This window comes from Aquarana catesbeiana, linkage group LG02, assembly GCF_042186555.1.
Source record: "Aquarana catesbeiana isolate 2022-GZ linkage group LG02, ASM4218655v1, whole genome shotgun sequence".
Classification (NCBI taxonomy): domain Eukaryota; kingdom Metazoa; phylum Chordata; class Amphibia; order Anura; family Ranidae; genus Aquarana; species Aquarana catesbeiana.
In genome coordinates this window covers 654416254-654442999 of record NC_133325.1, presented here as the reverse complement: position 1 = coordinate 654442999, position 26746 = coordinate 654416254, and the positions used below count along the sequence as shown (strand labels likewise).

Below are 26746 nucleotides of genomic sequence, written 5' to 3'. Positions count from 1 at the left end.
GCTCTGCCGACTTCCATAATCCAATCATGTTCAAGCAAAAATGCTGTTTTTTTTCTTTTCCTTGCACGTGATTGGGTATTCTTTGCAAAGTGAAGCTTTAACTCATTTGAAGAGTGCAATTGCACTTTGCAATGTTCACAGTCTATTTGCCTTTAGTAAATCAACCCCAATGTGTCCAGAACAGGCTCTGGTAATGAGAGCTCTGTGCTTAAATTCACAGGTCTATACTGCTTTTAAAGTGGAACCCTCCTATCGTTTTCAGCCAAGGAAGCTGCCATCTCTGCCTCTGTTTAATCTACAACTGCCATGATGCTGCACATGTGATCAGTTATGACACCAGCCATTGGATGGTTTGACAGTCTGGTTGAGAGCACAACCAATGGGAGGGTTACATTCCCGGTATGTGTCGGGAATGTATTTTGTAGTGTCGGTAACTTATTTGAAACGGTCAAATGGATGGGTTTACTTCGACTTTAAGAATCCCACTCTTACCACTGGATTTTTCACTTACTATAACAATTATTTAATGTAATATGGGTTCTATAAGAGGTATTAGAAGGCAACGGGTTTAGATCCACCAATAATGATGATTGAATCAGATGAATGATGTATTTGTCTATTTCTGATTTGCCTGGAAATCTGCATGAATCTTTGTCTGATCTTCAGAAATGTACACATTTCCAAAATCCTGGAAAATTAGATTTGTGAATGTCATGATTCTCTATAAACTAGACAAATCTGCAAACATATATTTTAATCAAATACCTGTATTAGAGGGCTAATCAGAATAGTTATGAATCTAAGTACCAGAAAGAATGAATAGCAATGCAGGACAAAGCATATAAACCTGTGTGTTAACTAGTTTTGCAGCAAAGCATAGTAAATGTCCATTCTAACCCTCAGTATTGCAATGCATAGGTGTCAAGCGAGCCCCAGTAAAGGCAAATCACCATCCTTACTATAATTATTGGTCAGTCTATCCAAAGGCAATATTTCATTTAGAAATGAAGTCTAGTAGGCTGATTCATCTGCCGGCTTTTAATATATCTGAGAGGACTCCAGGAAAGAGAGTTTCAATCATCTCAAAATGGGTTCCATCTCTAGAACTACCCGCATTTTGGTATTTACACTCTTTTTCTATTGCATTCTACATATCTCAACATAGATTAAAAATCCAGCAGAAAACATGAGACACCATGATAATGGTTGTAGTCCAGTGTGCACACCTGAAAACCCAGCACAGAGAACTCATCACAAGAGTCTCCAATAGATATAATAAGCTTTAATGGGGTTTATCTCTCCAGCATCTATGAAATTAGTAAAATATTTGTGGGTGACTGTCCCTAAGCAAAAAGCAAACGTATGCAATACCCTATATTTGAATGCCCAATAAGTCATCCAGCAATTCATAATGAAGTGAGGTTTAGATTACAGCAATTAAGCAAGACCTGGAAAAGCTGGGAATTTCCTAAGGAACAGGATGGTTAGCTTGCATATAATTAAGAAACTCTGAAATAATAGTCATAAGACAGACTCCTGAAACCAGTTGGATTTTAATTACCCAAGCACGTGTTTGAAATGTCTAGCGAACACATTACAATGCACGGAACTAGTACAATCTACAGGAAATTCTGTAGAGGTTTTAAAATAAATACTTGGTTTAAAATGTCTGCATGACACTTCTGATGTTTGAGTTTTCATTTCTTTTGAAGAATATCCTAGTTAAAGGGCCACTAAGCATAATTTCAAAGATTTTAGTATTTTATATATCTCATATTTTAAAGTAGGCCTTACACTCAGTGCTAAGAAGAAAAAAAAAGCATTCATGGGGAAAAAAGTTAGATAATGTACTGAACTTTCCCCCAGATTCCATAGTTCAGGGGGGACTTCATCACCTTGCCATTGAGATCTCAGGGAATGCTGAGTCCTCTCATGGGACAATGCTGCAGCACAATGCAGGGTCATCTTCTCAGGGAGATTCAGGCTACTCAACATTGCCATTGATCTCATAAGTAGGAGAATGAAGTCACCCTTGCATGTGGAAAACAGGGAAAAGCTATGTATTTTATCCAACTTTTCCCCCTACAGGTGCTTTTCTTATTGTTGATCGTTTTATTGTTTTAATCAGCATTTCAAGAAGGGGGAGGTGGTCACATTTAAAAAGCAAATATTTATTTTTAGGTGGAGGATCTGCTTGCACATAACATTCAAGTATGAAAATGTAGAAGTTTAATGAGACTTTTAGGAAGAAAAGTCATTTACCTGCAAAAACTGGGTAGAAATAAATATAATTCTATAATACAGCCATGCATGCTCATTAAGGTTCTATTTTCACCTTTGTTGCACGTTGTTCCTGCTTTTGGTCAAGGCAGCCCAATAACTTTGAATGGATCTTTAAAGCCCAACTCAGGACTACATTTTTATCTTGTTTAAAATGTCCCCATGGTGATACAGAAAAAAAAGCAGCTTAGGCTACTGCAATACTCATCTTTATTTCGGAGCAGTTCCCCTCAGTACACCTTTTTTTGCCACAAGATGTCTTCAGTCTTATGAGGTAAGGGGGTTGTAAAGGTTTGTTTGTTTGTTTTTTTAAAACAACAAACATGTTATACTTACCCCCTCTGTGCAAGGAGAGTTTTGCACAGAGCGGCCCCAATCCTCCCCTTTTTGGGTCCCCCAGCGGCGCTCCTGGCTCCTCCTCTTCTCGAGTGCCCCCAAAGAGAGCTGCTTTCCATGGGGGCACGCTCCCGAGTCCTGCTGCTGCGTCCATTGACACAGATAGCAGGACTAGGCCCTGCTCCCCACCTCCCACGTCATTGGATTTGATTGACAGCAGATTTTTTTTTGGGTTGTCCCCAGAAAAGTAACAGAGGGGAAATCTTCCAATGAGGACGCTAGTTCTGGTAACCTTCTAGTCCCCAAGGGATTCCCTTAATTTGCAGGGATTCCCTCTCACTTCCTGTTTTAGCTGTGGAGCAGTAAGTGAAGGGAAATCTCCACAATGGGACACAGATGGCAAAAAATAAACTGACCTCCCTTACTCTATCCAAAATTATAAAAAAAAACTAAGTTTTGCTTATAGTTCTACTTTAAGGTTTCAAAAAAGGTTAGTATTCAAAAAAATTCAAACAATATACTTATCAGTGGTAAAGTGGGGAAGAGGATGTATTCTGGGGAGGAGATGAGAGTCCAAAGTTGGACTTTATTGAACCTCAATGCACAAAAAAAACACATTGCATTGCACTATTTTTGAGCAAGGCGGCACACCACAAAAGGCAGTGCATTCCCTTCTATTTTTTTTCTGATAGGCTAAAGGGCAGTTGAATTTGATTATACTGTTTTAGTGTGTTAAGGCAGTGTTTCTCAACCATTTTTCAATTGAGGCATCCTTTAGAATTTTGCACAATCTTGGGGTATTTGGGTGAGTTCAGTGGTCAATAGTTTGTGATGCAGAGTTGCCTTGTAACTGTACAATATTCAAATCAGTGAGCAGTATGCAGTGGCAGGATAGGGCAATATGTAATGGTAGGACGATCAGTGATCATTTTGTATTGGCAGGATGGGCAGTAAGCAGTGTGCAGTGACATGATAGGGTAATATGTAGCAGTAGGACAGTCTATGAGCAGTATGTAGTGGCAGAATAGAGTTGTAATTAGTAGTAGGGCAGTCAGTGTTCAGTATGTAGTGGCAGGGCAGTTAGTGAGCAATACATAGTGTCAGGGCAGTTGGTAAACAGCGTGTTGTGGCAGGATAGGGCAGTATCTAATGGCATTGCAATAAGTAAGCCGTACGAAGTGCCAGGAAGGTCAGTGAGAAGTATGTAGTGGCAGAGTGGTCAGTCAGCAGTTTGTAGTGGCAGGACAGTCATTGAGCAGTATTTATTGGCAGGGTAGTCAGTGAGCAGTATGTGGTGGCAGGGTGGTCAGTGAGCAGTATGTAGTGACAAAGTGGTCAGTGAGCAGTATGTGGTGGCAGGGTCTTGGCTGAACAAGTAGTATTTGCTCATCGCTGGTTAACTACCTCACAGGGGATGCTGTGTCCTTGGAGGTGGCTTCCTGAGATCTTTTGAGGCCCTGACCCATTTATTAAACAGGAGTCTGAAATCCCCCTTTAGCTTAACCTGCTCCATGCACTCAGTTCGGGTATTGCCCATGAGCAAAGTCCTAACACACCTCTCCCTCTGTCCCCCTACATTCCGTTATGGAAAAACCCTACTTTGGGACTTGTTCCCTGACCCGGTGGTTTGGACAAAATTTGGTATTTAAACATTGCAGCAAGTAACTGCACATGGGTCTCTCATGAGTATTGCTGAACTGAAAATGCTATACCACCTCATCTATTCAGATACTTGCAATTTAGGCATGCCTTTCAGTCTCAGTTTGGTACTGGCTGCATTATTTTTGCAATCTTGTCACATAGAACAATTGTTATATGATGATTCTTTAACTAAAGTGTTATCTAGAATTTTCCAACTTTAAGCAATTGCAGTAGCCGTATGGCAGACTGGAAGTATGCTAAAAAGATTAGACTCTGGGTGGAACTTGAAATGGCACTGGCAGATAACGATTTATCAGCAGTGCCATGGATACAACGATCTTTGAGAGGGCTGGCGTCCACAATATCTCCCCTGACTAAATCAACCCTAGCAAATTGGGACTCCCTGCATACTCGATATGGTTGGGAATACAACTTCCCACTAATGCCCTTGCTGAAACATGAATATTTCATTCCGGGAGCACTTGCCGCTATTACACCATGCACTAAAAGACTCAAAAATTAAATCAATTAAGTCCTTATGTGGAGCAGATCAACCAACATTTATGGACCAGCGGAGATACATACAGCTGTCTCAATTTATTTCGGAATCTCCCACAACCCATTAGTTCGTTAAAAGAACTGAATCCTATTGAAACAATTATGCAATATAAAGACCAACCACAACATTGTATTTCTCTTTTTTTCAAAGCTTTGATAACCCTGCAATACCCTGGGTACCCAGATTATATAGGTCGGTGGGAAAAAGATATTTTCTACTTTTTGTTATTAAATACAATACAATAAACTCAATTTTAGTCATACATTTAAGCCAAAATGTATCTCAATTCTTGAGGTGCTAAAACGGCAGGGCAGTACAACCCCCCCCCCCCCCCCCAACTGACCCCATTTTGGAAAGTAGACACCCCAAGGAATTTGCTATGAGGCATGTTGAGCACATTGAATATTTTATTTTTTGTAATAGGTGATTGAAAATTTGAAAAAAAAACAAATAAATAAATTTACACAAAGTTGTCACTGAAATGATATATTGCTCAAACATTCCATGGACATATGTGAAATGACACCCGAAAATACATTTTGCTGCCTCTCCTGAGTATGGAGATACCACATGTGTGGAACTTTTTGGAAGCCTAGCCACGTACAGGACCCCAAAAACCAAGCACCCTCTTCAAGTTTTCTAAGGGTGTACATTTTTGATTTCACTCTTCACTACGTTACACAGTTTTGGAGGCCATGAAATGCCCAGACAGCACAAACCCCCCCCCCCCCATGACCCATTTTGGAAAGTAGACTCCCCAAGCTATTTGCTTGAGAGGCATGTTGAGTCCATGGAATATTTTATATTTTGGCACAAGTTTCGGGAAAATTACAATAATTTTTTTTTTTTGCAAAGTTGGCACTAAATGATATATTGCTCAACATGCCATGGGCATATGTGAAATTACACCCTATAATACTAGACTTGTGCACAACAGAAAATTTCATTTCGTTTTCATTCATAAAATACATAATTTCATTCTGTTATATTCGTTATGTTACGTTAATATGTTTTCGGATAATTCGTTATTTCTGTAGAGTGTCGATACCGATTATACTGAATCTCAAATCATGTCAAATTCATTTGTTATATGCGCTATAATTTCGTTCATATTCATTGAAATTCAATATTTATGTATGTATATATATATATATATATATATATATATATATATATATTCATGATGATGATTCGTAGTTTGGAAAGTCGTTTGTTTATTGAATCTTCTAACACACACAATGACAATATCTCTTCTCCTCTGCTCAAATACAATACAGCACCCTTCTCACTCAGTTCTAAGGAATGCACTTTGACAGTAATCCAACCTCCAAAACTAAATTAATCAGCTGATTGGACTGTAAGATTTACTTTGAGTTGACCTTTTGTTTCATTAGATCTTTAATAAATTACCGAATCATGTCGAATTCATTCGTATCCGCTATAATTTCTTTTGTATTCGTTGAAATTCGATATTTATGTATGTATATTGATTTGTGATAATGATTCGTAGTTTGGAAAGTTGTTTGTTTATTGAATCTATTAACACACACAATGACAATATTTCTTATCCTCTGCTCAAATACAATACAACACCCTTCTCACTCAATTCTCAGGAATGCACTTTGCCAGTAATCCAACCTCCAGCACAAAATTAATCAGCTGATTGGACTGTAAGATTTACTTTGAGTTGACCTTTTGTTACATCAGATCTTTAACGAATTACCGAATCATGTCAAATTCATTCAATATATCCGCTATCATTTCTTTCGTATTAGTTGAAATTCATTATTTTTTATTCAGACCTTTGGATGCATCTGAATGTCCAAAAGATGCAAAATGGGGCCGAATTTCGATTCGTTAAAAAATGAATTGCACAAGCCTATGAAATACATTCTGCTGCTTCTCCCGAGTATGGGGATACCACATGTGTGGGACTTTTTGGGAGCCTGGCCACATACAGGACCCTGAAAACCAAGCACCGTCTTCAGGCTTTCTAAGGGCGTAAATGTTTGATCTCACTCTTCACTACCTTACACGGGTTCAGAAAGCACAACCCCCCCCCAAATGACCCCATTTTTGAAAGTAGACACCTCAAGCTATTTGCTGAGAGGCATGTTGAGTCCATGGAATATTTTATATTTTGCAGATCTCACTTTTTGTCACAAAGTTTTGAAAATTGAAAAAAGGAAAAAAAATACATTTTCCTTTTCTTCCTTCATTTTCAAAAACAAATGAGAGCTGCAAAATACTCACCATGCCTCTTAGCAAATACCTTGGGGTGTCTACTTTCCAAAATGGGGTCATTTTGGGCGGTTTGGTGCTATCTGGGCATTTCATGGCCTCCAAAACTGTGTAAGGTAGTGAAGAGTGAAATAAAAAATTTACGCCCTTAGAAAGCCTGAAGGCGGTGATTGGTTTTCGGGGTCCTGTACACGGCTAGGCTCCCAAAAAGTCTCACACATGTGGTGTCCCCATACTCAGGAGAAGCAGCAGAATGTATTTTGGGGTGTAATTTCAAATATGCCTATGGCATGTTTAATCACTTCAGCCCCGGAAGGATTTACCCCCTTCCTGACCAGAGCACTTTTTACAATTTGGCACTGCGTCACTTTAACTGCTAATTGCGCAGTCATGCAATGCTGTACCCAAACGAAATTTACGTCCTTTTCGTCCCACAAATAGAGCTTTCTTTTGATGGTATTTGATCACCTCTGCTGTTTTTATTTTTTGCGCTATAAACGGAAAAAGACCGAAAATTTTGAAAAAAAATGATATTTTTTACTTTTTGTTATAAAAAAAATCCAATAAACTGAATTTTAGTCATACATTTAGGCCAAAATGTATTCGGCCACATGTCTTTGGTAAAAAAAAATGTCAATAAGCATATATTTATTGGTTTGCGCAAAAGTTATAGTGTCTACAAACTACAGTACATTTTCTGGAATTTACACAGCTTTTAGTTTGACTGCCTATCTCAATTCTTGAGGTGCTAAAACGGCAGGGCAGTACAAACCCCCCCCCCCCCCCCCCCAAATGACCCCATTTTGGAAAGTAGACACCCCAAGGAAATTGCTGAGAGGCATGTTGAGCCCATTGAATATTATTTTTTTTGTCCCAAGTGATTGAATAATGACAAAAAAAAAAAAAATTAGAAAAAGTTGTTACTAAATGATATATTGCTCACACAGGCCATGGGCATAAGTGGAATTGCACCCCAAAATACAATTAGCTGCTTCTCCTGAGTATGGGGATACCACATGTGTGGGACTTTTTGGGAGCCTAGCCACGTACGGGGCCCCGAAACCAAGCACCGCCTTCAGGATTTCTAAGGGCGTAAATTTTTGATTTCACTCCTCACTACCTATCACAGTTTTGAAGGCCATAAAATGCCAAGATGGCACAACCCCCCCCCCCCCCTCAAATGACCCCATTTTGCAAAGTAGACACCCCAAGCTATTTGCTGAGAGGCATGTTGAGTCCATGGAATATTTTATATTTTGTCACAAGTTGCGGGAAAGTGACCAATTTTTTTTTTTTGCACAAAGTTGTCACTAAATGATATATTGCTCACACAGGCCATGGGCACATGTGGAATTGCACCCCAAAATACATTCTGCTGATTCTCCTGAGTATGGGGATACCACATGTGTGGGACTTTTTGGGAGCCTAGCCGCGCACGGGGCCCCGAAAACAAAGCACCGCCTTCAGGATTTCTAAGGGCGTAAAGTTTTGATTTCACTCCTCACTACCTATCACAGTTTTGAAGGCCATAAAATGCCCAGATGGCACAACCCCCCCCCAAATGACCCCATTTTGGAAAGTAGACATCCCAAGCTATTTGCTGAGAGGCATGTTGAGTCCATGGAATATTTTATATTTTGACACAAGTTGCGGGAAAGTGACAATTTTTTTTTTTTTTTTGCACAAAGTTGTCACTAAATGATATATTGCTCAAACATGCCGTGGGCATATGTGGAATTACACCCCAAAATACATTCTACTGCTTCTCCTGAGTACGGGGATACCACATGTGTGGGACTTTTTGGGAGCCTAGCTGCGCACGGGGCCCCGAAAACAAAGCACCACCTTCAGGATTTCTAATGGCGTAAAGTTTTAATTTCACTTCTCACTACCTATCACAGTTTCGAAGGCCATAAAATGCCAAGATAGCACAAAACCCCCCCAAATGACCCCATTTTGGAACACCCCAAGCTATTTGCTGAGAGGCATGGTGAGTATTTTGCAGCTCTCATTTGTTTTTGAAAATGAAGAAAGACAAGAAAAAAATGTTTTTTTTCTTTTTTCAACTTTCAAAACTTTGTGACAAAAAGCAAGGTCTGCAAAATACTCACTATACCTCTCAGCAAATAGCTTGGGGTGTCTACTTTCCAAAATAGGATCATTTGAGGGGGGGTGTGCCACCTGGGCATTCCATGGCCTCCGAAAATGTGATAGGCAGTGAAGAGTGAAATCAAAAATTTACGCCCTTTGAAAGCCTGAAGGCGGTGCTTGGTTTTCGGGGTCCCGTACACGGCTGGGCTCCCAAAAAGTCTCATACATGTGGTATCCCCGTACTCAGGAGAAGCAACAGAATGTATTTTGGGGTGTAAATTCACATATTCCCATGGCATGTTTGAGCAATATATCATTTAGTGACAACTTTGTGCAAAAAAAAAAAAAAAAATTTGTCTTTTTCCCGCAACTTGTGTCACAATATAAAATATTCCATGGACTCGACATGCCTCTCAGCAAATAGCTTGGGGTGTCTACTTTCCAAAATGGGGTCATTTGGGGGGGTTTTGAACTGTCCTGGCATTTTATGCACAACATTTAGAAGCTTATGTCACACATCACCCACTCTTCTAACCACTTGAAGACAAAGCCTTTTTGACACATTTTGTTTACATGAAGAAATATTTTTTTTTTGCAAGAAAATTACTTTGAACCCCCAAACATTATATATTTTTTTAAAGCAAGTGCCCTACAGATTAAAATTTTTTTTTTTTTTCACACAGTATTTGCGCAGCGATTTTTCAAACGCATTTTTTGGGGGAAAAACACACTTTTTAAAATTTTAATGCACTAAAACACACTATATTGCCCAAATGTTTGATGAAATAAAAAAGATGATCTTAGGCCGAGTACATGGATACCAAACATGACATGCTTTAAAATTGCGCACAAACGTGCAGTGGCAACAAACTAAATACATTTTTAAAAGCCTTTAAAAGCCTTTACAGGTTACCACTTTAGATTTACAGAGGAGGTCTATTGCTAAAATTACTGCCCTCGATCTGACCTTCGCGATGATACCTCACATGCATGGTGCAATTGCTGTTTACATTTGACGCCAGACCGACGCTTGCGTTCGCCTTTGCGCGAGAGTAGGGGGGGACAGGGGTGCTTTTTTTTTTTTTTTTCTTTATTATTTTTTTTCTTTTTTATCTTATTTTTAAACTGTTCCTTTCATTTTAATTTTTTTTAATCATTTTTATTGTTATCTCAGGGAATGTAAATATCCCCTATGATAGCAATAGGTAGTGGCAGGTACTCTTTTTTGAAAAAAACTGGGGTCTGTTAGACCCTAGATCTCTCCTCTGCCCTCAAAGCATCTGACCACACCAAGATCGATGTGATAAAATGCTTTCCCAATTTCCCAATGGCGCTGTTTACATCCGGCGAAATCTAAGTCATGAAATGCTCGTAGCTTCTGGTTTCTTAGGCCATAGAGATGTTTGGAGCCACTCTGGTCTCTGATCACCTCTATGGTCAGCTGGCTGAATCACCGGCTGCATTCTCAGGTTCCCTGTTGGGACAGGAGAGCCAGAGAAAAACATGGAAGAAGGTGGGGGGGGATTCCCTCCCACTGCTTGTAAAAGCAGTCTAGAGACTAATTAGCCGCTAGGATTGCTTTTACATGAAAGCCGACCGCTGGCTGAAAAGAATGATACCAAGAGGATACCTAAACCTGCAGGCATCATTCTGGTATAACCACTCAAAGTCCAGCAACATACCAGTACGTTGCTGGTCATTGTTGGGCATATATTGTAAACTTTTTTTTCATGCAGCCTGTGGGCTGAACGAAAAAAAGAGATTGATCGGTGGGTATGCCCACCATTAGAATACCTCCCTTCATCCACCCACTTCTAATGATGGGCATACATGCACCTTATATATATGCCGAAGCATGGGGGCATCCTCCCGCAAAAGTTAGGAGCAAATCGCTCCTCCGTCCTCTGCTGCCCCCACGCTTCGGCATATATGCTGAAGTATGTAACTGTGGTGGTGAAATCACCTCCGACAGCACTGGAGTCACGGCTTTATGTATCGTGGGAGCAAACGCTGTTGCTGTCAAGATAAATAAATCTGCGCTGCAACTGAATGGCGTACCTGCTAAGCAAATGATGGTTAACAATAAAACAAAGTAACGTTACAATATAACAGTAAGACTTACCATACCTGCAAAGCAAATACAAAAAAAAATAGTAAAAAATAAAACATTTAACGCAACCTGTGCCTAAAATATATATATGCCGAAGCATGGGGGCATCCTCCCACAAAAGGCAGGAGAAAATCGCTCCTCCACCCACTGCTGCCCCCACGCTTCGGCATATATGCTGAAGTATGTAACTGTGGTGGTGAAATCACCTCCGACAGCGCTGGAGTCATGGCTTTATGTATCATGGGAGCAAATGATGTTGCTGTCAAGATAATAAATCCACTCTGCAGCTCAATGGCGTACCTGAAAACAAAAAAAATGGTTACCAACAAAACACATATCTGAAAAGCAAACATGGTAAAACATAATAACAATAAAACATTGCAGAATAGAATACAGTAAAAAAGAGCAGAAGAGAGAGAATAGAGAGAGAAAGAACAATAAAACGACAACTATTTTTGTTTTTTTTATTTTATATTTTTTTTGTGGTTTTATTTTTTTTTTTTTACACTTTTTTAGTAACTTTAACTTTTGTAACTGGTACCAGGTTTGGGTCTCTCAAAATGCGATGGCATCTTGAGAGACCCTGTGAAACGACACGACACGACATCTTCTTTGGGGGGCTCGTTGGGTAGGGGTACTCGAGAGGACATAAGGAAAATGCCTCTCATGCAGCTGGCTTACTGCATTTGGTTGGGGAAGGTGAGGTGGAGCACCGTCTGGAAACAGAAGGGCTCTGACGATCCCTTCCTGGAATTTAAGGAAGGATCCAGTCCGTCCTGAAGCTCTGTATAGCACATGAGCGTTCAGCAAAGCCAATTGAAATAAATAAACAGACACTTTTTTGTACCAGCGTCTGGCCTTACGGGCAACTAGGTACGGTGCCAACAACTGGTCATTGAGGTCCACCCCTCCCATATTTTGGTTATATTTGTGGACACAGAGGGGTTTCTCCACAACACCAGTCGCCATAGTAATTTGGACCATCGTGTCTGCATGAAGGGAGGTAAGAACGAAAACATTCTTATTGTCCCTCCACTTCATAGCGAGCAAATTATTACACTGCAAGCAGGCTCTCTCCCCCAGCCTAAGACGGGAATCTACAAGCCGCTGGGCAAAGCCCCTGTGATTAGGTCGCACGGTGCCACATGCTCCAATCTGTTGATCAAAAAGGTGACTAAAAAGTGGAACGCTCATGTAATAATTGTCCACGTACAAAGGTGAATAAGGGTGACACCAAGTCCCACACTATCTTGCCAGCGCTTCCTATGTAGTCAGGACAGTTTGTCGGCTCTACGTGACTATCTTTGCCCTCGTAAACAATAAATCTACATGTATAGCCTGTGGCTCTGTCACAGAGCAGCTTATACATCTTGACCCCGTATCTGGCACGCTTGCTGGGAAGGTACTGTTTGAATGACAAGCGGCCAGAAAATTTAATCAGGGACTCATCAACGCAGACAACTTGATGGGGAGTAAACGAGTCTGCAAAACGCTGGTTGAAGTGGTTTACGAGGGGCCGAATTTTGTAGAGCCGATCGTATCCAGGGTCTCCACGAGGACGACAGAGTTCATTGTCATTGATGTGCATGAACCGCAAAATCTGCTCGTATCGTGCCCTGGCCATGGAAGCAGAGAAAACAGGCATATGGTAAATTGGGTCAGTGGACCAATATGACCGCAACTCACTGTTTTTATTTATGCCCATGTTGAGGGAAAGGCCCAGAAAGATCTTAAATTCGGAGACCGTAATTAGTCTCCAATCTCTGGCAAGGGAGGACTGGGGATTAGCGGCGATGTGTTGACCAGCGTATAAATTGCTTTGGTCCACAATAGATCTATAGAGATCTTCAGTGAAAAACAGCGAATAAAAATCCAGTGGCGTAAAATCAACTGTTTCCACCTGAATTCCGGGTTAGCCAGTGAATGGGGGAAGTACGGGTGCTGCAGAAGTGGTGGGTTCCCAATTCGGATTGGCGAATGCAGCAGGAAATGCACTATGGGCACGACGGGCCTGTGTTCGTCTTCTTGGTGGCAGCGGGACACTACTAGTGCTTGCCACCTCGCCAGCTTGAACTGCACTTATGGGACTCGCCACGTCACCACATGATAATGCAGTGCTGGATGTACGACCAGGGTGTACTAGGCCGCTGGTGCTTGCCAGTTCACCAGAAGGAATAGCGGCGCTAGTACTTCTCTGCTCCATACATGGGACCTGCGGTTCTTGCACTTCAAGGACAGAAGAAGAAGATTGGGGTCTGGTACGCCTGACCTTAGCAGGGACCACAACTCCGTCGTCAGAGCTATCTGTCATGGAACCGTTGTCCTCTACAGGATCGTATTCTGAGCCTGAATCTGACAGATAAGTGACTTCCTCTTCACTATCTGTCATGCTCAGAAACGTGTAGGCCTCTTCACTAGTGTACCTTCGATTTGCCATTTTGGGCTCTAAATTTAGGGGTACACTAGTGAGACTCACTGGCAAAAAAGCTCCTGACTATCAGCGACTGATTCAAAACGCTACCAAAAAACTGTTAGAGATCGCAGGGATCAGGCCTGACTCTGCGAACGCTGCAGTTATGTGTGCTTAGTGTTTTGTAAGTGTCAGTGATCGATTGATACTGCACTTGGGTGGGCTGGGCCGAGGGGCAAAACGCAGGTGCTAGCAGGTATCTGGGCTAATCACGCTAACACTGCGTTTATGGGAACCCTAAACTGCTGGGGATGCTAGTATAGATCTGATCGGATCAGATATAGATCCGTTCAGATACTATAGCACTAAGGGAGGTGTATGCTGCGTGCGTGGGTGTTAGCGGTACTGGCGCTAACCTGACGCTGCCTGGGGCGACGCAGACCTTATCTGACCCTAAAAACGTAACTTATATCACCGCCGGGCAATTAGGGGGTTAAACCTTTATAAGGTAATAAACAGCGGGTGCCCTAAAACTATAATATACTATAAAAAACAAACTAACTAACCAGCGTCACTCGTAACACTTATATGGTGACCGCTGGTGAAAGGGTTAACTAGGGGGCAATCAGGGGGTTAAAACCTTTAGTAGGTAGTATATGGGGGTCTCTGTCGCTATAAAACGCTGACGGCGAACCTATATACTTACCTCCCTAACTAGCGTCACCAGTGACACTAATACAGCGATCAGAAAAACGATTGCTTAGTGACACTGGCGACGGGGGGGTGATCAAGGGGTTAACCTTTATTAGGGGGGTTAGGGGGGTACCCTGGACCTAAAGGGGGGTACCCCATACCTAAAGGGGGCTAACCCTAACTGCCCTAACACTTATAACTGTCACAAACTGACACCAATGCAAAAAAAAAAAACTGCTATTGGTGTCACTGTGATAGGGGGTACAGGGGGGTGATCGGGGGTGGCTGGGGGGTGAAAAGTGTGCCTGCGTGTTCTACTGAACGTGTAGTGTGGGTGCACTTACTTGATGTCTTCTCTCCTCGGCGCCGGAACAAAAAAGACCGACTCAAGGAGAGATTACATCACTTCCTCTGCCTCTGTTTACATTACAGAGGCAGAGGAAGATCCTCATTGGCTGGGAGAAATCGCGAGGGGGGGCCACGAATGGATGGCCTCCCCCTCACCTCTCATCGCTCCCAGACACAAGCCGACCGCCTCGGGCACCGATACAGGTACGTGATTCTGCATGCCCGTGCCATTTTGCCGACGTACATCGTCGTGAGGCGGTCGGCAAGTGGTTAAACAATATATAATTTAGTGACAACTTTGTGGGGAAAAAAAAAATGTATTGTCATTTTCCTGAAACTTGTGGCAAAATATAAAATATCCTATGGACTCAACATGCCTATCAGCAAATAGCTTGGGGTGTCTACTTTCCATAAAGGGGTAATTTGGGGTCATTTTAGAATGTTTGAAGCTTATGCCACACATCACCCACTCTTCTAACCACTTGAAGACAAAGCCCTTTCTGACACTTTGTTTACATGAAAAAATACTTTTCTTTTGCTAGAAAATTACTTTGAACCCCCAAACATTATATATTTTTTTAAAGCAAAGGCCCTACAGATTAAACCGGTGGGTGTTGCAATTTTTTTTTCACACATCATTTGCGCAGCGATTTTTCAAACGCAATTGTTTTGGAAAAGAAAAACACTTTTTAGAATTTTGATGCACTAAAACACACTATATTGCCCAAATGTTTGGTAACGCGTAAAAGATGATCTTATGCCGAGTAGACAGATACCAAACACGACATGCTTTAAAATTGCGCACAGCCACGCAGCGGCGACAAACTACATACATTTTTAAAAGTCTTTAAAAGCCTTTACAGGTTACCACTTTAGATTTACAGAGGAGGTCTACTGGTAAAATTACTGCCCCCTCGATCTGACATTCGCAGTGATACCTCATTTGCATGGTGCAATTGTTTACATATGACACGAGACATTGCGCGCAATCACAGGGGGGCTGGGGTGCTTTTTTATGATTTATTTTGCTTTTTTATTTATTTTATGCTGTTCTTTTCATTTTATTTTATTTTTTATCATTTTTATTGTTATCACAGGGAATGTAAATATCCCCTATGATAGCAATAGGTAGTGACAGGTACTCTTTTTTTTTTTTTAAATTGGGGTCTATTAGACTCTAGATCTCTCCTCTGCCCTCAAACTATCTGACCACAGCAAGATCGGTCTGATAAGATGCTTTCCCAATTTCCCAATGGCGCGAGATAATGGAGCTGTTCTGGTCTTCGATCAGCTCTATGGTCAGCTGGCGGAACCACCAGCTGCATTCTTAGGTTCCCCGGTGGGACAGGAAAGCCCAAGAAAACCATGGAAGATGGCGGGGGGGCGTTCCCTCCCACTGCTTGTAAAAGCAGTCTAGCAACTAATTAGCCTCTAGTATTGCTTTTACGTGAAAGCTGACTGCTGGCTGAAAAGAACAATACCAAGATGATACCTAAACCTGCAGGCATGATTCTGGTATAACCACTCAAAGTCCAGCAATATACCAGTACGTTGCTGGTCCTTGTTGGGCATATATTGTAATGCTCTTTTTTTTCATGCAGCCTGTGGGCTGCATGAAAAAAGAGATTGAACGGTGGGTATGCCCACCATTAGAATACCGCCCTGCATCCACCCACTTCTAATGATGGGCATACACCATTTTTTTGTGCTGTGGTGGTGAAATCACCTCCTACAGAGCTGGAGTTGCTGATTTACGTATCGTGAGAGAAAACGCTGTTGCTGTCAAGATTAATAAATCAGTGTTGCAGCTGAATTGCATACCTGAAAGCAAACAATGGTAACAATAAAACATTAACTCAATAAAACAAGAACAATCTGTGCCAAAAAAAAGAGTAAAAAATATATGCCGAAGCATGGGGGCAATCTGCCCCTAATGTTAGAGACAAATCGCCGCTCCACCCCTGCCCCCATGCTTCGGCATATATGCTCTTTTTTTTTTAACTGTAGTGGTGAAATCACCTCCTACAGCGCTGATTTATGTATCGTGAGAGCAAACACGGTTGCTGTCAAGATAAATAAATCAGTGCTGCAGCTGAATGGCGTACCTGAAAATAAAATAATGGTTAACAATAAAACACAGTAAACAGTAAAGTATAAAAGAATTACACCCCCCCAGACGATGTCCAAGGAGACGAAACGCATCGGAAAGGACTCCACTGCTGCCGTTTGTTTTTAGAAAAAGCGCTGTTTTAACCTGCTAAATGTAAGTTTTCATACTTCATTAAATTTTATTGTGTATCCAAACGGAATTACGCTATGTTGCCATTTCTGTTCTCCTCATTCTAATCCATCCACTGTATCTACGTACATCTGGTTACTACTTCCTACGAGACATATCTACACAGCCATTTCACCATCCTGAGGAGAGCCGTGTTTTGCTGTTGGAGTCATCCCAGGTTTCTGGCGTCCAGCCTTCACAGTTGTTTACACAACACCAGCCCGTTTGACCCACAGAGCATATTCTCTTGTAGGTTCAAATGCTCCGGTAAGCCTCCTAGTGTTTGGTGGTGGTACATTTCACTTCAAGTATACACCCTGCTCACCGTGTTTTCCTAAGAAGTTTTTGGACTCTATCTCATGCAAATCTGACCTAGTTTGAGTCCCTTTTCACTGGAACTTTTCTTTTTTTAGTCATCACTAGTCAAAATTTTTTATATATTTTTTGTTTTTTATTTTTCATTCATGAGCATTGGGGTTCAGCACCCTCGTGTCTTACTTGTGTGTCTACTCACGTTTTCTATATAAGCGCTACACTATTTGTATCCATCTTATTGCATTTATCCAATTTGCTATGTTAGCTGCTATTGTGTTTAGGTAGCGCAGAATTTCTTGTTACACTATAAAAGAATTACATACCTGAAAAGCAAACATGATAAAACATAGTAACAATAAAACATTGCAGTTGAAAAATACAGTAAAACAGAGCAGAACAATAGAGAGAGAACAATAGGGAGAGAATAGAGAAAGAATAAAATGACAACTATTTTTGTTTTGTTTTTTGGGGGGTTTTTTCAACTTTTTTTTTTTTTTCACACTTTTATTTGTAACTGTAACAGTTCCAGGTTTGGGTCTCTAAAAATGCGATTGCATCTTTGGAGACCCTGTGTAAGTGTGTCCTAGTCTGTGCAGTGCTGTACCCTACACTAATACTCCACTAGTGTATGGTAGCGTTCGAAACATTCACCGATGCAGAGACCAGGTTGGTCAGGACAGGAGATTAAAGAAAAACATGAACACTGCACTGGGTGACACTGTGACAGAGAGTGAAGGGTTTAACGGGGGGGCTACATGTACTGGTGTTAGTGTAGTGTTGGTGCAACTTACTGTGAGATGTTCTATCTCCTCTCTCTGGAACTAAAAGGATTCCACGAGGGGAGATGACATCACTTCCCCTGCCTGTAAGTATAAACACAGGATTTAATTCGCCAGAACCGATCAGCAGGTCCAGGCCATAAATCATTGGCCTGGATCTGAAGATTGATCGGTTCTAGTACGAATCCGATAGTAGCGAGCGTGGGCGCCCAATGGTGCCGAGAGTGCACCCCGTACAGATACGGGATTTCGCGTGGCGGTGCCATTGTGCCACAGCAAATGTACGGGACACGGTCGCCAAGTGGTTAATTAGTATTGATTAATCTTATTATCTTTGTACCCTCCCGACAGTTTTATATCTATATTTGTTGTAGGTTCTCCCCTAACCTCCCCTTCTTTCTCTTTCCTTGGATTATTTTTTTTTTCTTTGTTTGTTCTTCTATGTTTTTTTTTTTCTTTTTGTGTTGTTCCCGCCCTCCCCCCCCTACTTTGCTATCAGAGGGGAGAAGACGGGAACTAATAAGATAAATTGCATTGTATAAGTTTCAAGTTAATGTTTGGAATTTTCTGAAAATGCTGAAAATAAGAATAAAAAAATCTAAAATGTATAAAAGCTTATTTCCGGAAACCACTAACCAAGGGTGTGCGCATCTGTTTGGGACGCTGCTGCTCCAGGGTTAGATGACTGGGATGATATCTGGGAGGTTCCCTTTACTCATTTAGTGTCTGTCAGAGACCACTTAATACATTATAAATTCCTATATACGATATATTTTACTCCAGCCAGATTAGCCAGAATATGTAGGACTCAATCCTCCTCTTGGTGGCGCTAGTCTGCGCCCTATGCTAATTTTATGCACTTATTTTGGGAATGCCCTGATATCCAACAGTACTGGCGGGAGGTTCTGACTTGTATCACCTCCGTTACTACCATTCTCTTTTCAGTTGAAGTATGTATTTTGAGTCTGGTAGATTCTCTAGCCTCTAGAAAAGTGATACAAACCTTTCTCATACTGCTATTGTTCTATGCCAGGAAACTGATTGTCTTGTCTTGGAAGAAAATGTCAGCACTGACTTTAGCAGTCTGGAAGTCACTGGTGAATAAATCTATCTCCTTGTATAAGGCCACCTACTCCAAAAATTTCGTAAATTTGATGACGTGTGGGGTGGATGGCTCTCCTCCACTTCTACTATCTCAGATTGAGCGATAGCATGTTTAGTAATTCCTGGAAATAGCATTGTATAGTTCCTCCTACTTGCTCTTGTGTCTCTGTTCATTAGGATGCTGGGTTGTTAGTGGGGTCTGCGTACCCTTACATGATGTATGGTGTTCCCTGTAAAAGTGTTTGTAACTGTTGCCTTTCTTACGTCCTCAACCACAGATAGGTTGGGGAGGGCAGGCTATGCAATGGTGTCTTATTCTTGAGGTATTGCACTTTATTGTTCACGGGTCTATTTCCTATTGTGCTGTATATTCTTGCCATATGGCAGCTATTGTTTATTATTAGATTGGAAAAGGCTATCATTTTGTTTTATTTTTACTCTTTTTATTTATTTTGTACTGTTACTTTGTCTGTAACATTGAAAATTTTCAATAAACAGAATTTAACAAGAAAAAAAGAGCTATCTTTTTCACCTCCTGTCTTTTTCATGTCCGCGATGATCACACAAAGTGACTAGATAGATGGCCCATGGCTGGGATATTTGTAGAGAGTTGCTAAAGTGTAATTAAACCCCAAAAATAAATGTAAAATGATATAGCTTACTGGTCCTTAGATGATAGTGTAATTCTTTCTTTTTCAGGAAACTTCACTCAGGACACACACCCTTGTCAGAGTTGCGCGACGAGACCGGAACACTCCAGAAGGGGAAGAAGGCTGTGATGCAAGTGGTCAGCGACTACTACACCAACCTCTACTCCCCGAAAGAAACGGACACACAGGCAGCCGACAGGTTCCTGTCAGGTATCTCTAACCAAATTGATCCTGCAGGTTCATCAACCGTCAACGCCCCCTTGGTGTTGGAGGAGCTGCACTCTGCCGCTAAATCCTTTAGGCGAGGCAAGACCCCGGGCTGCGATGGTCTCCCAGTTGAGCTCTATGTAGCACTGTGGGATCTCGTGGGCCCGGACCTGCTTGAGCTGTACGAGGAGATGGTGGTGGAGGGCAGAATGCCTCCGTCACTGAGGGAGGGAATGATCACGATTTTGTATAAGCGGAAGGGGGAGAGATCGGATCTTAAAAATTGGCGTCCAATCTCTCTTCTGAACGTGGACTACAAAATCCTCGCCAACAGGCTGAAGTCTGTCATCGGACAGATCATCCACCCGGATCAGACTTGCGGCATTCCTGGTCGCAGGATTGCGGACAGCCTTGCGCTTGTCCGGGACAAGGTCCAGTACATTCATGGCCGCCGTGTGCACGCGGCCCTGGTCAGTCTTGACCAGGAGAAGGCCTTTGACCGTGTCTCCCATGAGTTTATGTGCAGAGCTCTGCGCAGGTTTGGTCTTGGGGAAATAATTTGTTCGTATGTGAATGTGATGTACACTGACATTTCTAGTTTGGTGCTGGTTAATGGCTGGAAAACTGACCCCTTTCCAATCTTGTCTGGGGTCAGACAAGGCTGCCCTCTCTCACCTCTGCTTTTTGTTTGTTGTATAGAGCTCTTCGCCCGAAGCATCAGACGGAACCCAGAGATCAGAGGGATCACCGCACCAGGACCGGACAGACGGGAGGTCAAGTGCTCACTCTACATGGACGACGTGACGGTGTTCTGTGCTGATCGGCGCTCCATCGACACACTCGCCCAGACCTGTGAGGACTTCGGCCAAGCTTCAGGGGCAAAGGTCAACTGTGGGAAGTCAGAAGTCATGCTCTTCGGAAAGTGGTTCCTGCCTTCTTCTGCACCAATTCCTTTCAGCGTCAAGACGGACTTCATCAAAATCCTTGGGGTCTGGTTTGGAGCTGAGGGCGCAGCCCTGAAGTCCTGGGAGGAAAGACTGTCAAAGATGCGACAGAAGTTTGGACTTTGGAGCCTCAAAAAACTCACCATCGAAGGCAAAACACTGGTACTCCACAGCGAGATCCTCCCTGTGTTTCAGTACCTCGCCCAGGCCTGGCCCCCTCGGGTTAACACCTGTAAGGCCATCACCAGGGCGGTGTTTCACTTCATCTGGAGCTCCAAAATGGACAGAGTGAAGCGGGCGGTTATGTTCAAGGAACCCCTCAAGGGCGGTAAGGGCGTGCCCGACATCACTACCTTACTGAGGGCGTGCTTTGCTTGTAACTGCATCCGCAGGACATTGGTTGACAGAACTGTGGAATCTGGCGGTAACTCCATGTCCCGTTTTTTCCTCCTGCCTCTTTGGAGGACCCTTGGATGGGACAAATGGGACAGCTCCATCCCCTACAACTGGGACACCCCTTGGTACTACTTGGACACCTTCAAGTTTATTAAGGAGCTGGGGCTACATGGAGTGAAGCCCGACTTGTGGAAGCCAAAAACTATCCACAAGCTGATCAGAGCATCGGACATTGTTGAGACTGTTCCAGGCCTCCCTTCAGCCACTTGTAAAGTGGTCTGGAGGAATGTTTCTTCAAAGAGACTCACCAACAGGCACAAAGATCTGGCATGGATGGCAATCCAAGGGGGGTTGCCACTCAGGACATTCATGCATGCCAGAAACCTGTGCAGATACAGGCACTGCCCCTTTTGCATCATCCAGGAGGAAACTGCTCTGCATGTTTTCTGGGAGTGTCCCTTTGCTCAGGACCTGTTGAGGGCCTTGGAACCTGAACTCAAAGACTTTGTACCACAGACTGCAATCACACACTTTGGTGTGTTGAACGGACTCTTCTGTGGAACTCATTCACAGGAGGACATTGACGGTGCCTGGCGGGTGCTGTGTTGCTTTAAGGACGCTTTATGGTGCGCCAGAAAGCGCCTCATCCACCAGCGGGAGAGGATGTCCATCGAGGACTGCCGCAGACTGGTTCACAGTCTGCTCAGAGACTATCACTTGATGGACCTCAAGGAGGAAGAGGAGGTCTGAAGATTTCCCCCTCCCACCCGTGTATCCATTGGCAGTTCAAATAAAGCTTCGGGCCTGTGAACTCTTTATTCCCTCCCCTACCCCACCTTCTCCACCCCCCCCATCACACCCGTTGCCCATTTGAATGTTATTTGACTGTATGACTGGACTTTTTGTGAAATGGTTTTGAAGTACTGCTTTCAGGGTAATGCGGCGTCATGCATGATGTGATGTTTCGGGGTATTATTACTCTGCACAACACATTAGGCATCATACTGCAGGATGAATGTAATTTATTTGTATGCTTGGCAATGTATTGTTACGTAGTGTATTTATGCGCTGCGTCGCAGTACAGATTAGAATGTACCCTGTTTAAGTATTTGTTTTTTGTATATTTTCTTGAAAAATAAAGTATACATTTTCAATCAAAAAACTGGTCCTTAGATGAAGCAGGTGAACTGGTTTTCTTTCTTAAAAATAGGAGAGAAAACACCAAGGACCCTTATAGTGCAGTAAGTTTGTTTATTAAAATAAGGATTAAAAACAAGTATTATGCACTCACGAGTGTGAGTTATAATAAGGGCTTATCACAGGAATTAACAGTCCAGGGTATGGATGGGTTGGCTGGGTAGAGCTCAGGGATAAAAGCCGCTGCTGCCGTAAAGCCACTGGGATCGGGAATGCAGCAACGCTGTGGATTGCCATCTTCTGGGAGGATTCCCTGCCACTGTGAATTACCGTGAGCCACAAAGGATGCTGGTACATGTTTTAGGAGACACTCTTCTCCCTTTGTCAGCCACTGACTCACACTTGTGAGTGCATAATACTTGTTTTCAATAATTTTAAAGGGATTGTAAACCCTCAAGGTTTTTCACCTTAACGCTTTCTGTGCATTAAGGTGAAAAACCTTCAGTAGTACAGCAGCCCCCCCCCAGAGCCCCCCTTTTACTTACCTGAGCCCGGTCTTTCCAGCGGCAGGGACGAGCACAGCAGCTCCAGCTGCTGTCTCAGGTCCTCATTGGATAGATTGATAGCAGCAGGAGCATTGGCTCCTGCTGTTATCAATCAAATCCAGTGACACGGTGCTGGGGGGGCGGGACCGAGTCCTGCTGTCTGTGTCAATGGACACAGCAGCAGGACTTGGGAGCACGCCTGCACGAGTGCCCCCCATGGAAAGTGTCTCTCCGTGGGGGCACTCGAGAAGAGAAGGAGCCAGGAGCGCCGCTAGGGGACCCCAGAAAAGGAGGATCGGGCCGCTCTGTGCAAAATTCTTGCACAGAGGAGGTAAGTATAACATGTTTGTTATTGAAAGAAAGAAAAAAAAGAACCCTTACAACCCCTTTAATAAACAAACTTACTGCACTATAAGAGCCAGTTCACACTAGAATGCAGTGCGGGAAACCTGCGTTCCTGTGTGGTTTACCGCATTGCATTCCAATCGCACTGCCCTTGCGATGTGCAGCAGGTGTCAGTGCAAAATTTGCCCGCAACTGATCACATGGTACAAAAGTACCATGCAATCCAGTTGCAGTGAGTTTCAAAAAGTAGTGCATGCATTACTTTGGTGCAGTGCAATGCGATCTTCAAAATGAATGTGCTGAAATCGAACTGTACAGAACTCCATGTGCAATTCCAATGCAGTTCCTAGTGTGAATGGGCCCTAAGGCTCCTTGGGACCTTCTTTCCCCTGTTTTTGTTTTTACAAAAGCCCATCCCCCAAACCTGTTTAGGAGAGGCAGATTAATTTAGCCAGTTCACAGTTTTATTTGTCTTGTGTTAACCACTTAAGGACCAGCCTCGTTTTGGATTTTAGGTGTTTACATGTTTAAAACAGGTTTTTCTGCTAGAAAATTACTTAGAACCCCCAAACATTATATATGGTTTTTCTTCTAACACCCTAGAGAATAAAATGGCGGTCATTGCAATACTTTTTTTTGCACCGTATTTGCGCAGCGGTCTTATAAGCGCACTTTTTTTGGAAAAAATTCACTTTTTTGAATAAAAAAATAAAACAACAGTAAAGTTAGCCCAATTTTTTTTAATATTGTGAAATATAATGTTACGCCAAGTAAATTGATACCCAACATGTCATGCTTGAAAATTGCGCCCACTCGTGGAATGGCGTCAAACTTTTACCCTCAAAAATCTCCATAGGCGACGTTTAAAAAATTCTACAGGTTGCATATTTTGCGCTACAGAGGAGGTCTAGGGCTAGAATTATTGCTCTCGCTCTACCGGTCGCGGCGATACCTCACATGTGTGGTTTGACCACCGTTTTCATATGTGGGCGCTACTCGCGTATGCGTTCGCTTCTGCGCGCGAGCTCGTCGGGACAGGGGGGTTTTAAAAATTTTTTTTTTTTTTTTTATTATTTATTTTAAAATATTTTATTTATTTTTACACTGTTTAAAAAAAAAAAAATGGTTTCACTTTTATTCCTATTACAAGGAATGTAAACATGCATGGCAGGACCTCTTAAATATGAGATCTGGGGTCAAAAAGACCTCAGATCTCATATTTACACTAAAATGCAATAAAAAAAAAAAAAAAAGTCATTTAGAAAAATGACATTTGAAAAAATATGCCTTTAAGAGGCGTGGACGGAAGTGACGTTTTGACGTCGCTTCCGCCCAGCAGTATCTTGGAGACGAGTGAGCGCCATCTTGGCCTCACTTGTCTCCTGACACACAACGGAAGAGGACGCGATCGCCTCCGCCGCTACCGACGGCTCCGGTAAGCGGCGGAGGGCACCGGATCGCGGCGGGAGGGGGGGGGGCCCTCTCCCGCCACCGATAAAAGTGATCTCGCGGCGAATCCGCCGCAGGGACCACTTTTATCTGAAAACCGGCCGCCGCACGAAAACGGGGATACCGGGGTTATGGCAGCTAGCTGCTGCCATAACAACGATATCCCCGTTCAAACTTAGGACGTATATAGTCGTGCGGTGGTCGGGAAGTGGTTAAAGTATAACTAAAGGCAAAACTTTTCTTTTATTAGTTTTGGATAGAGTGGAGAGGGATTAGAATGCTTGTCAGTTTGTATTGCTGTCTGTGCACAACCCCCCCCCCCCCCCGTTAAGGAGATCCATCCTCTCCATTTGTCCTGTTCACCAATACCATTGAAAGTGAAAGTAAAAGAAAATCCCAAATTTTGGGTTAACATCAGAACAGTAATAACAGTAATACAGTAATCTTCCAATGGGGACACTAGCTTTGGTTCCCTCACTTTGGCGGGATTTCCTCTTACTTTAGGGTGACCACATTTCCAAACTGCCATTCAGGGACACCCCCCCCCCCCCCTTTCTTGAGGGACCTGTTTCATGGAACAAACTTTTGCCAATTACCAGGGGGTGGAGGCAAATGGCGGATGGGTGGTGGTGTGGAATTTGGCAGCGGGTGGTTTGTCGAGCGAATGGCTGGTGTTGGCACTTTAATTATCCTGACACTATGCTTGATATGGTGTCAGGATGATCTAATCACATTATTTCTATTACTGCATTATAATATATAATGAAATAGTTCAACTCACCATAATGCAGAATCAGTGGGAGCCCTGAGCGTGTCACTTGCCACCAGATGCAGTGTGTCCAATTTGTCCACTGCAACATTGCAGTCGCTGTTTGTCACCATTACGAGTAGAAGAAAAATAAATAAAAATTCCATAAATGTTCCATGTAGATGCTATAAACATATAAGCGCAAACCAATCAATATACGTTTATTGGGATTTTTTTACCACAAATATGTAGCAGAATACATATTGGCCTGAATTTATGAATTTTTTTTTTCAATTTTTTTATTGGATGTTTTATAGCAGTAAAAAAAATATTTTTTTTTCAAAATTTACGCTCTTTTTTGTTTATTGTGCAAAATATGAAAACCGCAGAGGTGATCAAATACCACCAAAAGAAAGTTCTGTTTGTGGGAACAAAAAGGATATCTTTTATTTTGATTTGGTTACAGCGTTGCATGACTGCGCAATTGTCAGTTAAAATAAAGCAGTGACTTTTTGCAAAAATGGCCTGGTCATTAGGGAGGGGTAAATCTTTTGGAGAGCAAGTGGATAAGCCAGTTTTGTCTCATGTTTCAGTATAGCACACATAGGCAGTAGACATGTACAAACCCACTGATAGCTGTACATTGCCCTCTCCCTCCTGAGCACTGGTTTATGGTCCTCTCACAGTGATTTATGATTCTTCTAGCACGGCCCACCACGGAGCATTTCAAGCTGGCAGGTTAGGGAGGGGGGAGGTGAAAAAATGGACTGACAAGGAGGCTCATTCATCTAACAGACAGCTTTATAGAACTTCTACAAGTCCCTCTGACAATCCAGTGTGTCCCCAGCGATTCTCCTTATGTTGTGGGCAGAGGCTGGTGGCTCCCCCCCTACTAGAATAACACTCACTGTGCGATCGGGGAACATCCCTGGTGTCAGCTGCTCTGTGCTGTGAAGGGTCAGGTGCCCAGTAGAGATCCCTGTGGAGACTGGAAGTGCGGTAGCAGAGACTCTTCTTTGGGATGCCGTGAGTGGGGCCCCCACTGACACCTGGCCCAGATGCCGTGTCACTTGCCAGAGGATGAAGGAGGTGGGAGGGCATCCAGCGTGGTGGAGAGCACTAGGCGCGGAGGAGGAGGAA

At 42.7% G+C, this 26746-nt stretch overlaps 1 protein-coding gene and 1 long non-coding RNA gene across 2 annotated transcripts; one reads left to right on the top strand and one right to left on the bottom strand.

Annotated features, from left to right (window-relative positions):
- Positions 1-26746, bottom strand: LOC141128912 (uncharacterized). The gene is made up of 3 exons (XR_012241748.1): positions 26515-26746; positions 25640-25726; positions 1-688 (listed from the first exon to the last, which is right to left on the bottom strand). It is a non-coding gene; the product is annotated as an uncharacterized lncRNA (long non-coding RNA).
- LOC141128910 (uncharacterized) lies at positions 19894-22307 on the top strand. Its single transcript, XM_073616552.1, has 2 exons — positions 19894-20045; positions 20742-22307. The coding sequence occupies exons 1-2, from the start codon at positions 19964-19966 to the stop codon at positions 22130-22132; spliced, it is 1473 nt and encodes a 490-aa protein (XP_073472653.1). The 5' UTR covers positions 19894-19963; the 3' UTR covers positions 22133-22307.

Excerpts from the sequence above, each read along its gene's own strand:
- LOC141128910 (XM_073616552.1), top strand. The coding sequence starts at position 19,964 with ATGCAAGTGGTCAGCGACTACTACACCAACCTCTACTCCCCGAAAGAA. Across the intron at positions 20,046-20,741 it reads AGCCGACAGGTTCCTGTCAG|AGCTCTTCGCCCGAAGCATC; the intron begins GTATCTCTAACC and ends TTTGTTGTATAG.